At 53.3% G+C, this 12,637-nt stretch overlaps 1 protein-coding gene across 1 annotated transcript; it reads right to left on the bottom strand.

Moving 5' to 3' along the window:
- Positions 1 to 1,022: 1,022 nt before the first annotated feature.
- Positions 1,023 to 3,659, bottom strand: PPDPF (pancreatic progenitor cell differentiation and proliferation factor). Its single transcript, XM_040079970.1, has 5 exons — positions 3,548 to 3,659; positions 2,676 to 2,764; positions 1,826 to 1,900; positions 1,580 to 1,676; positions 1,023 to 1,387 (listed from the first exon to the last, which is right to left on the bottom strand). The coding sequence occupies exons 2-5, from the start codon at positions 2,728 to 2,730 to the stop codon at positions 1,276 to 1,278; spliced, it is 339 nt and encodes a 112-aa protein (XP_039935904.1). The 5' UTR covers positions 2,731 to 2,764; positions 3,548 to 3,659; the 3' UTR covers positions 1,023 to 1,275.
- Positions 3,660 to 12,637: the final 8,978 nt, after the last annotated feature.

Here is a 12,637-nt window from a genome sequence, read left to right as displayed (position 1 = left end):
AGAGGTGCCAGGGCTGCCCCGGCCCCTCGGAGGGACAGGGACACAGCCCCAAAGACAAGCCCCAGGGCCGGGGCAAGCAGAGCTCCGTGAAAAGCTTACTCAACACTTTCCACTGTAGAAACAGCAGAGCTGCAAGTGACCCTGGATGCCCCTGCAGAGCAGACAGAAAGCAGAGCAGCCACTTGGCCCCCAGCTGCTCCCTGCCCTTTGCCCTGCCAGCACGGGACACCAGGAGCCAAAGTCACAGCTCAGGGGTCCCATGGCCTCAGCTGCCACTGGGGCTGCAGGCCCTGGTGCACGCAGGGACAGCCCTGCACCTCATGCTGTGGCTGGAAGCAGGGGCAGGAATGTTTGGCACCTTTAAATCCACCTCTGCAAGGGTTTTTTTTGTTTCCAGTAGGAACAAAGGCGCTCCCTTCATGCAGGCACCTGCAGGCTCTTGTTTTCCCAGCCATGGGGCTGGTCACAGAAGGATCAAACACTGACTAACTGAAGGCAAAAATCAGGCAAAACAGCACTTGGGGCAGGGCAGCACATGGGCCAGCTGGGATCCAGGGCTGCAAACCCAGCGCAGCCTCGGAGCTGCCATCCACACCGTGAGCTCCAGCCTGAGATCACGACCACAAAACACGTCTTGAGCAAGCCTTATCTCTTGGGAGGGGTCACTGTGCACCCAAATCCTTCCCCCAGCCCCAGCCACACCTGCTCAGGCCCTGGCACTCGGTCCTATCCCTCGATCTACCAGAGCAGCGCAGGGCAGCCGTGTGCTTGGGGAGCAAAACAAGTTCAGCGCCAGCAGGGACTGGCTGCGCAGCCAAGTAAGGAGAGAAGAGGTTGAGGGAAGGCGTTTGCAACACCACCACAGCCCAGCCAGATCCTGCTCACGTGCAAAACACGCGTGGCCCAGTGAGTCAGGCAGCAGCACATCCTGCTGCTGCGGGCAGGAGCGGCGCTGTGTCCTGGTCCAGCACCCCCAGCACCGCTCTGTTCCCCCCTCCACGGACAAAGAACAACCCACAGCGTTTTAAAAGGCTGCTCCAGTTTATTCGTTGCCATTGTACGAGTTTAAGGTAATAAAAACGTGTTACCAAGTCTGCTTCCAGAGGGCTTAGTTACACTGGGAGTTTAAAAAGAAAAAAAAAAAGGCTGGAGTGGAATCGTCGGGGTGGCTGCACTTCTCCATCAGAAAGCAGCACGTTTTGCTTGGAGCAGCCGGCTACTCTACAGGGGAGGGGCTGTGCCCGCCGGGGTGGGAGGGAGCAGCCGCCGACCCGCTCACACCGAGGGCCCTGCGCTGGACTCGCTGGCGTGGCGCCTCCGTCCTGCGCCCGGGGCTGCCACCAGCCCGCAGGCGATGGGTGCTGTGGCCGCCCGCAGGGCTCCCAAGCTGCAAGGCACAGCACAGAGAGAAGAGGGGGAGTCAGCAGTCCTGCCAACCCCCCAGTGTGGCGCTGCTGCTGCTGCTGCTCTGCATTTATCGCCGCAGCAAAGGCGTGGGAGCCCTGGGCAGAATGCACCCTGGGGGATGCAGCCCCAAAGGCCCTGGGCGCTGCACTGGTGCTCCCCCGTGTCACCTCACCTCTCCTGGGACTCTGACACCGTTGTCATGGCCGGGTGAGTCGTCTTCCCAAAGAAGAAGCTGGCCCACCACTGGCCGGGGTCAGACTTGGGCAGATCTGAGGAAGGGTGCAGGACAGGCAGAGTTCAGTCAGCCCCATGGCCACCCCACCCTCATCCCACAGGAGAAGCTGGGTCACCCCCAGTAAGATTTCCCAAGGAGGGACTGGGAGCAGAGCCTCCCTGAGCCAGGACAGGTGACACTCACCTGGGCCATGGGGGATGACCTCCCCAGAGTACTCTGAGCTGCAGGAGCTGGTGCTGGATGTGGAGCTCAGGCGCCCTGTGGAGAAATCATGGCCATCAGAACCACTGCTGACGCATGGTCGTGCCACGAGAAGGAAAACGCGGCCTTGGTGAGGCTGTGCCTGCGTGATGTGGCTCAGCCTCGTCATTAACTCACTCCACCACTTGCCCAGTTTAGTGCCAGGCCAGTAAAAACCACTAGGAAGGGAATACTGGGGAGATTCCAACTGCCAGGAGCAAAAAAACACTGGAACACCTCTGCAGGAAAAAACCCTGCAACCCCAAGGACAAAATTTAGAGGCTTTGAGAGGCCTCTGCAGATGACTTGAGGCCAAGAGGATGCAAATTCCTGTGCATAATCCATGCGTTTTTAGGACAACAGCTACAATCCTGCTGCTTGTTTCATCTCGGGGGAATCCTTTAATTCCCTGTGGTTTAAGCAATCCATTAAAGGAGAAACTCTCTCCCCGGTGAGGTACCAGGAGCAACCATTGCCCAGACGGGTTTTGCAGCTCATTTCTGAAGCAACAGTGTGAGGTCGAACTGTCCACTCCATCCCCTAGAACCTTAGTAACAAGTGAAGGAGATTTGAGCCCCCTCAGCAGCTGGCACAGCTGGGCTGGGGGGCCCAGAGGAGGGTCTGGGCAGCAGCAGGGACACTGCTGGCTGTCCCCTCTTCTCACCAAACATTCGTGTGGGGCTGCAGCTGAAAGCACAGACCTGAGCTCAGCTCCATCTCTGCTCCAGCCGCATCCCCCCGCACCCGGCAGAGACCCCCATGTGCTCACCCACCGCCCCCAGCCCGCCCTTACTTCTGCGATAGTTGTGCGTGGCCATGAGCGAGCCGCTGGATGGGATGGATGCCATGGTTCCTGATCTTGGTTCTTGTGCAGATCTAAACCTGGGAGCACAGAGGCAGCCGTCAGCACTCGCCCTGACCCACCCCTGCACCCCCGAAAGCTGCAGGGGTGCAAACAGAACCGGTGTGACTGCTGCAGAAAGGGACGTGCGACCCTGCACCGGGAACGGCGGTGCTCACTGCACGTGGATTAAAATCCACGGAGCTCCAAGAGCTACGGGCAAAGCCAAAATAACTCCCTCACACACAGCTGGCTGCCCGGAGCACAGCCTGGCACAGCCCCTTCCCGAGCCCTCCTTCCCGGGTGTTTTTCCTGCAGGAATCCCGCTCCCCTCCTTGGGTCAACATCTGGAGTTACAAAATCCCAGGCGGATGTTGCATAAGGAGCAAAGAAGTGTTGAGCCGGGGCACACACCGAGGCTGTTCCTGCAAGAAGCTCCAGCCCCAGCCTGTTCTCAGCAGCCTCCCCATCAGCCCCAGCCAGGACCAACCTGCCCGCCCTTCACCTTCCATGCGGTTCAGCTCCAGTTCTGAACTGGAGAAGTTTTTTGGGGTTTTTTGGGGTTTTTTTCCCCTCTTCCGGGTACAGAACACCTTCCTGCCAGCAGCTGGCTCTCCCCACAGTCTGACTGACCCCTTATTCTCCAAGAAGCCTCTAACGAAAAAAGGCTCCGCGCGTCAATCGCGCCAGCTGCCAACAGCTGGCGGACACCCGGCGCCATCCGCGAGAATCGCTCTTTCCTCCGCGGGGAAAGCGAGGCACGGCCGAGTTCCTCCTTTCCAAAGGGATGGGGGCCGCCCCGCTCTCCCCCCCCGGCAGCGCACCTGGGCCGTGTGCGGGGTCCGGCGGGTCCGGCAGGGCAGGAAAGGGCAGGGGGGTCCGGCGCGGGGGCCGCGGATCGCTCGCACCGCACGGCCTGAGCCGCGGCGCTGCCGGAGCGCCCCCGCACCGCGCTTTTATCCGCTCCGGACACGCCCTGCCGAGACACGGCCAATGGCAGCGGGGGCGTGCCGCGACACGTCCCTGCCATCGGTCGCGATTGTCGCGGCGGGGAGAGGCGACATCCCCCGAGGTCGCTCGGACGCGCCGCGGGATGGGCGGACAGCGCCCGGAGCCCGGAGAGAGGGGGTTCAAAATCCTCCCCGCCCGTCGCCTCTGAGGGGGTTCAGCCCCGGCTCGGAACCGGAGAAGTTTCTCCTTTCAGGCAATGCTGCGTTTAAAATGAGGGTAAACATGGAAAATAAATAAATACGGATTGGAGGGATTCTGATCTGGCTGGGTTTTATCGGTTTTGGGAGAGAACATTTCGGAGGAAAAGCTTGCAGCAAGGCCAAAGTACAACTCGCACCACAGAGCGACTCCTCCGTGTCTGGGTACCATCCTGTACAGATCCTGCTCCACTGGTTTTGTGGGATGTGAGTCTGGGAGAGCCAAGGCAGTGCACGTGTGTACGAGGAAGCAGATCCGCTTAAGAGGAACAGAAACTTCACAGAAAATTTCTTCCTCTTTGGAATGGAAACGGGCTTGAGAGCAAAACACTCGAAGAGATGCCAGAGCCTTAAGGTGTCTCCACAAAGGCAGTTTGGTATTTGGTGTACCTAAAACGTTGCTCATTTGTTCTCCCCTGAAATTCAGTAATGCTCCAGAGCAGAGTTTTGCAGCCCAGCACTCTGGGGGCTGCAGTAAAACCTTGCAGTTCGGGTGCTGCTGTGGGAGAGAACATTTTTGGGGGGATGATGCTTTAACCATTTTAGGGGTTGAAGGCAGAAGGGAGCCCACAAGCCAGCCTGGGGTGGTTCTGCCACAAACTCCCCACGTAACGAGGTTCATTCCTCCCCAGTCTGGTTTTTTTCCTTTTTAATCTGGAGTTATTCTTTAATCACCAGGATGAGGAAGCAGTGCCAGGGGAGGCTGCCCGGGGTTGCTCCAGGACACGGGTCTCCCTGCACAGCTCATGGGGCAGCAGAAGGGCTGAGCTGCCCTCAGGGCTGTCTTTCTCAGTGGGGTATTGTCACCGAGACACACAAAGCAATCACACGCAGACAAGAGATTTTCACAGAGGTTCTTCCGATCCAGCTCCTAGCTGAGAGAGCCGAGAGAAGAGAGCTCCTTTGTTTATTTCTTACTTTTTATACATTTGTGGGTCTAGCAGAAGATTGGCTTTTTGGGGTTTCCACCCCTCAGCCTCAGTGGCCAGGCCAATTGTCAGTTACAATTGTTTTCAGGTTAGAAATATGTAAACAAAGGACAGAGAATGAAAAACAAAGGATTTGTTTATGTTACATCTGTGGAAAGGTAGAAAACTGCTCTTAATATTGTACACTAACTAAAAAGATCTCCATTTAAGAAAATCAAAAGGCTCAGAAAAACCAGGGTAACAGGGTATGACCACCCCAGCATGGGGACACTCCATGTGAGCCACGTCCTCAGCTGACCCAAGAAGAAGGCCACGCTGACCACTGCCATGGCCACTGGCATGGACACTGCACCCTCCCAGGAAAGCAGCCAGGACAGCTTTCAGGGAAAGCCTTGGCACAGCAGGTCTGTAAATAAATAGTTTATTTCCAAAATTTACCCCAGAGGTTTAAGCGCTAACACAAGCACATGTGTGGTCCAGCTGGGGACCGAGCTCCTCCAGCCCTGCCTCAGTTTCCCCACTGATAATACTGACTCAGCGCTTTCCAGGGAAGGATTTGGCTAAAGGTTGTGATGGACTTTGAATGCACAAATTCCAACAGGCAGTTTAAACAGCCACGTGGTTGTTTTCATGCCCAGCATGAGGCTTTGTTTTTGTGCTGCCTGGCTGGGTTTGATCATTGGTTTGATTTCAGGGTCCTGGCACTCCCAGCCCATTTGCTCCCAGCCCTGCCCAGCTACACAGCACAAAGAGTCCCAGGACACAGACTTGGGAGATTTTTCTGGCCTAGAAGGGAATGCTAGAAGGCTAAAAATTCAGTGCTTCAGACATGAGAAGTCACTTTTGTTTTAGTGTAGCCTGTGTCATCTCTCAGGTTCCTCCTCAGCTCCCTAGAGATGTATTCCTGCATCCTCCATCCCCCTAATAATGTACAGAGCAATTAGAGTGTATTGATATAACGATTATATTCCATAATGGATTATATTCTCCCCATCAGGTACAGGATGGCTGTGCACCCCACGGAGCCTGAGCAGGCTGATTGCTTTAATTAATGACAGAGCAGAAATGAACAAACCTCCCCAGTCCCTCTGTGCAGTGTCACCACTTAGACCCACGTTTGGGGCTGCTTTTAAAGGATCACCTCATTGAACAGATAACCCTGGGGCTGTGATGCTGTACCCACAGCCAAGAGGGGTGAACTGGGGCTTTGCTGCTTCAGGGGGATTAGTCTCCAGCAAATCGAGCCTTGTTCTGCTTTTCCTCTCAAAATCAATTCCATTTTGCCTTAAGGACGCAGCAGGAGCAGCATGGGTAGGACAGAGCAGCCAGGGCAGATTGATGGAGCAGCCAGCCTGGTTTCCCAGGACAAAGCCTGTTCAGGTGTCTTGAAAAGAGGAAGATACATTTCATTTATATTGATCAAGGAATGGTAGCCTTAAAGCGAGCAGATGACAAGATTTGGATAGGTTTTTCTCTTTTGTTTTTCTCTCATTAGAGTCTAGGACTGCAACACTCTCCAGTTCGCTTTTCAGCAAGGTTTCTGTGTTTTCCCTTATTATTATTATTATTATTATTATTATTATTATTATTACTATTATTATTATTATTATTACTATTATTATTATCTGGCTTTTAGCTTCTGGCAATTGATTTTTGTTATCTGCCATTTGTGTGGACTGTTGAGGAAGAGCCTTTTGTGGCATTTTGAACTCGGCAGAAATTTCTGGAAGCCGTTAAAAGCTGCAGAGCTGAAGGAGCTGCTGCCTCTGGACTCCACCAGCACCCGTGGGTGTTTGGGGCACCCCAATGGCTTCATGCTGCTACCAGATTCCTCCTAGGGATGTGAGATCCCAGTGCTTCAGGAATTTGGTCAAGAGAAGGTTGCCCCGCAGCCCCTTCCCCACCAGAGCATGCAGCAATTTTCTTCCTGGGTAAGAAGGCAGCACTCAGTCCTGGCACAAAAACAGAATCACAAAATGGTTTGGGTTGGAAGGGACCTTAAAGCTCATCTCATTCCAACCCCCTGCCAGGGGCAGGGACACCTTCCACTGTCCCAGGCTGCTCCAAGCCCTGTCCAGCCTGGCCTTGAACACTTCCAGGGATGGGGCAGCCACAGCTTCCCTGGACACCCTGTTCACTAGCACAGACTGCGGGTCTCTACAGCGCCACAAAGCCTGACCCGATCCTGCCCCACCGAGGCGTTTCCCTAATTCTCCCTCTCTTGAGGACCCTCGCTGCAGAGGAGGGAGCAGGCAGGACCTGTGTTCAGGCTTGTCCTTCTTTCCCCCTCCTCCCTCTCTCGCTCCTCCTCCCCCTCCTCTGCTTTTTCCCGGCTCGGTCGCTCATTGCCCGGTTTGGGATTAGGGCAGCGTCTGCCCGGCACAGGCTGATGCTGCCACCTATGGATAACAAATACCCCAAATATTCATCCCAGATGTCACATTCGGGCCATCGCTGGTCACAGCAGAGCGGCTGTGGCACCAAGCCCATGCTCAGGCTGATAGAAATGCCTGGACATCTTCCCCTGCCTACACGCGTTTAAATCAGAAAAGGGAACCTGCTGGAAATGCAGGGAAAGGCTTTCCTTCAGCACAGCGCTTGAGCAGCATATTCTACCTGGAAAATCGTGCTCTGCCTTTCTGGGACATGTGCAGCAGTGACCCAAGTGCCGCCCTGGCAGGAGAATAAACCAAAGCCAGATCAGGGCATCGATCACTGTCCCTCTGGTGATGGGAGCAGCTCTGCTGTCCTCACCTGCAGTCCAGTTTCCCAAAGGGCACAGGGAATTGGCATCAGGATGCTCAGAATTCTGAGTCTGGTCTGAAAATACATTGTGGAGAGAGTTAGAGTCACAAACTGTCTGATTTGCCTGTGCAAGAGGGATGTCTCCAATTTGGAAAAGCCAGTGAAGAGAGGTGACAGCTGCTTGCTGTAATCCAGAGGTCTGTGCTGAACTTGGTTCCACAAGTTCCTGACTTTTGCTTCATCTGTTCCTCTCTAAAAACTGGAAAATCATCTTACAGAAACCAGCAGCTACACTGAGCAGGATCCATGTCTGCGCAGAAAACTCCTACACCAGCAACTCCTCTGTGGGAGCGGGGGAGATGCCACTACCAGTCACTACCACCACATGAAAACAAATTATTCACCAGTATAAACCCCGGGGCTTCAGTGGGGTTTGGTTCAGCAAAAAATTTCCTCATTAAGTTCCCCGATCCTCTTTTCACCTCTGGATGCATCCAAAGCTTATGCTGTTATCCAGGTATCTCCTGTAACATTTCCACTAAAGCCATCAGAAGATGAGGGCAGCCAGGGCTCTTTCCACTCAGCGGCTGTGGTTTGATAGGAAAATCCATCCCTGGGATTAATCAGGCTTTTCCTAACTGGGAGATCAGTGCACAGCTGCCAAAGCAAACACTTCAATCTGGTGTAGCTTGACACAGCACCAGACATCTTTGCTGAAAACCCGGCACGGTCCAGGGGCAAGGCAGCATCCTGCAAACAGCACGAAACCACAGGGCAGAGGTGCTTTATCTCATTTGGGCCTGACCTAGATTGGGCTCTGCCCCGTCCTCAGCTCACGGGGAGATTTAAGGGATCAGCATCTCGTGGCCCCCACAGATGCTGCACCCAGGCACCAGAAATGTCACAGTGTCCCTGATGAGATGTGGATGAAATGGTGTTTGTCTCCTTCCCTGGCGCTAAAAGATATTTCAGGGCATGGAAATGTCTGAACAGAGTCTCTGACAAGGACTCTGACAGGGAGTCTGGTGTCATCCCAGATGGACAGCAGCTCAGGCTGAGCGGTTGTATCCTCCACAGCCTCAACCCCATAACTCAGATATCTGGTGGAAAAGGGGTTCCTGGAAGAGCATCCTCTGGAGCCCTGTGCCACCACTGACACCCAGGATGACTGGGGACAGTTTTCAAGGCCTTTAAGCGTTGTCCCTCCAGCTCTGCTACCTCAGATCCCCTTGGACCCCCAATGGCTGTGACTGAACCCCACTGGGCAGGTCCCAGGGGTGTGAGCACCATGGGGGTCCTGAGGAGCAGCCCACCCTGCACTAGGCACTCTGCTGTCCCGTCACGGATGACACCAAACTCCATCCCCAGCTGGCCAAGTGGCTGGAGGACCTGGATGTCTTCTTATCACTCCCAAAGTTTATTTTTAAATCTCTGGCTCCAATTTAAAGGTATCAGCAGCATGCGCTGAGTGCAGGACCTCAAAATACTCCCTTTCTCCTCCTTCCCCTGCCTTTCTGTCCCATAAATCCTGTCTTTATCTCTCCTCTCCAGGTCTACAACATGAGCATGAGCTGAAAGATCTTCTCATGTTAAAAGTCCATGAAATCTGCCCCATCCCAGGCAGTGTTCAAGGCCAGTTTGATGAGGCTTTGAACAAACTGGTCTGGTGGAAAGTGTCCGTGCCTATGGCAGAGGGGTTGGAATGAGATGATGTTTAAGATCCCTTCCAACCCAAACCACTCTAGGATTCTGTAATCCTATGGTCTCTTCCTATTTGGTGCCTTGGGCCAGGAGCGTTGCCAGGCAAGCACACTGGGAGGGTCAGGGCACGTAAACACTGGGACCTGGAAAGTTTGACCTCAGATCCAGCCCCAGGTGAACATGCCCTGGAAACCCCTGGGATGCAGAGCAGGGAATCCCATCCTGTTTTGACCCCAGTAATTGGGGGTTTAGCTGCAATGCCTGCTTTGTGTGCACCAGCAGTCAGGGTTGCCACAGGATGCACCATGTGTACACGAACAGAGGACGGTCAGTGCCTTGATGTTTTGAGCTTGTCCACTCCCAGCAGATGGTAAATGCTGAAATATCAGAGCTCAAAGCCTCAGCAAAGCCTCCAAAGCTGGTGTGGAAGGAGCTGAAAGCCTGAACATGGGAGGAAGGAAACCCAACAGCCTCCACTCTGCCCACAAACCGCCCTTTAGAGGACAACCACTGCCCTACCCACCTCTGAGCCGCTTTTCCGATGGCTCTTGCGTGAGGCCAGGATGCACTTCTTCCTTTCCAGGACGCTATTTCTTTGCATTGAAAGAAAACAGCGATTTACAGCCATGCCTCTGTCCAGCGCCAACTTCTCCCTTGAGAGACCAGAGCTTCTGGAGCGACATCCAGGCTGTCATTCCTCGTGGCTGCCATCTGCCCTGCCCAAACCCCTTCCTTCAGAGGAGACCTGCTGCATTTTATACCCACAAACATGCAACTGCTCAGTGAGCTGAGCGCTCACAGGGAGAAGCTCCAGGCAAATCCAGGCAGGGAGCCTGGGGTGTTCACATCCCAGATCCATACAAATTACCAGCACTGTGGATTATTCCCTCTCCCAGTCACACTGTGCCAGCCTCTTGGGGAAAAAAAATAAATTCCAGTGGTTATGTCTGGGCAAATGACAACTTCATCCCAGTTTAAAGCACCAAATCTCAACCCAGGGGCTGTGGGGTTGGGTGGGGTGGAGGTGGTGAAAGGAGTAAGAGGTCCCTGCCATGTCCGTGTGCAGCCTGCCCCTCTGTTCTGGGGAAGCGGGGTTCTGTTTTCTTGAGTCCCCCTAAACCATTTGGTGATGGTTCACAGGGAGCGTGAATCAAGGCTCAATATGATGTAGGGGAATTGTTTCAGCAGGGATGTGGATCTGACACCAGATGGAGGGAGATGAGGCTCTAAACTTCATCCACCCTCAGATTTCACTTGCTTGGGTCTCTGTTATTTTACACGGCTGAACATTTAAGTTCACAAATTTACACTGTTTTTTGTGAGGGAAAATTATTCCACTCAGGCATGGCAGCTGAGCCTGATGGTCCCATGCCCCACATGTGTTCGGTGAAGCCCTTTGCCCGGTGCCAGCCAAACCTGGGCACACAGCTGTGGCTTTAAGCGTCTGGAGGCTGGGGTAAAGTGGCTTAAGGGAGCCAGGATTAGCCAGGTCTGACAGCCCTCTCTCCTGCTCAGGTCCTGGACTATTTATAGCCTGATGGGCTGTCAGGCTCTATTTCAGCGCAGAACAGGGCACTGCCCAGTTCCCCTCTTCCTGCCTGGGAGAAGGGGTGGAAACTAAAATGCTTTTTACTGGAGAAGGAAAGGAGGCAGGAGAGGCCCATCCCATGCTCACCTGGCAGAGGTGACCAGGATTTGCTCCATCCCCATCCTCATTATTAAACTCAGCCATTGCCCTGCTGAGGGCAGTTCCCAGGCTGTCTCAGCCCTTGTGTAGGGAAAAAAAAAAAAAAAAAAAAGGGCAAAGCACTAAAATATAGATAGGAAGAATAAGGGATTTATAAACCTCTCCCTCTTCCACGTTATCACACTTGCTGTCTGTCTCCAGCCCATTCAGACTTGTGGTAAAGCTTCTACCCCAGTCCCAAAACACGGCTGGGGTAATCTCTTTAAATCCTCTTAGAGCCTTCTCCTTGGAAATTTCTTTTTATTTTTCCTGGCACTCAGTGCATTTTATGTTGTGCAAGGAATGCTTCATAAAAACAAAAGATAGCTCGACTATCATATTTCTAAGAAAATACCAGTGAGCTATAATAATCATTAAAAAAGGCCTCCCTCTGGGCACTAATGAGAAATTAGGGACATTTTTATCCACATGATGAGTAAGTTTTTAACCATTAGTCTAGGATGGTAAGAGTATCTTCATAAGGGTATCTAATTTAGCTGTTAAATTCATGGGAAGGGTGGTCTGGGCCATAAAATTGTTCTGGGTTATTTCATAGCTTTACTCAAAATTAGTTTTCTTTTGACCCATATTTGGCTTTGGGACACAGAAAAAATTTGGATTGGCCTTGGAAATGCACAGTTGACACAGACACAAATATTCTGACCACTACATATTATTTTTGTATGCAAAGAAAATGTCATTATATTACTGAAGGAGATTACTTATGGTTTCCTTATCCTGCTAGGACTTGAACCCCACTTCCCATTTAAAATGAGATGATGTTGTTAAATCACAAATTCTTCGGCAGCCCTCATCCATGTTGCAGGTGCAGAAATCTGTTTTGCTGTGTTTGTCCCTTGCTTTGTCCCTTGCTCCTGGACAGGTGCATTCCCAGCAGGGCAGAGATGTGGGGCAGTGCCCCCAGGGTCTGCCCAGGGTGGTGTTTGTGCCCTGCAGGGACCCCTCTCCTCCCAGCCCCTGGGCGGGCACAGCCCTTCCAGGGATGTGGGACTTGGTGTCCCCCTCCAAACCCAGCCCTGTCCCTTCACTCCCAGGCTGCCACAGGGAGCCCAAATCCCCCTAGGCCAGAGCTTCCATCGTTTCCCCTTCTTCCAAGAAGCCCCTTCCTCCATCTAATTGTCTTCCTGCCATCCCTCTCTGTCTCTAGTCTCTCCATCTCCTCCATCCCTTCATCTCCTTCTCATGGCTTCATCTTCCATTTCTCCTGTTTCTCTGTCTTTTATCCTCCCGTCTTTCCCCCATTCCTCTATCTTCCATCCTGCTGTTTCCCTCTGATTTCAGTCTTCCATCTCTCCATCTTCCCATCCCTCCATTTTCCACCCCTCTGCCTCTCCACTTCTTCTCCATTTTCCCCATCCTTCCATCCTTCTGCCTCCAACTTCTCCACCTCCCTCTCATGCCTTCACCTTCCACGTCTCCTGTCTCTCCATCTTTTATCCTTCCACCTTCCTCCCATCTCTCCATCTTCCACCTCGCTGTCACCCTCTGACTCCAGCCTCTCACCTTCCCATCCATCCATCTATCTCTCCATCTCTCCCCACCTCTCCATTTTCCCCATCCCTCCATCTTCCTCCCATCCCTTTA

Source organism: Hirundo rustica, chromosome 16 (assembly GCF_015227805.2).
Source record: "Hirundo rustica isolate bHirRus1 chromosome 16, bHirRus1.pri.v3, whole genome shotgun sequence".
In the NCBI taxonomy this organism is placed as follows: Eukaryota; Metazoa; Chordata; class Aves; order Passeriformes; family Hirundinidae; genus Hirundo; species Hirundo rustica.
The sequence above is the reverse complement of the archived record's forward strand: the minus strand, read 5'-3'. Positions and strand labels throughout refer to the sequence as shown.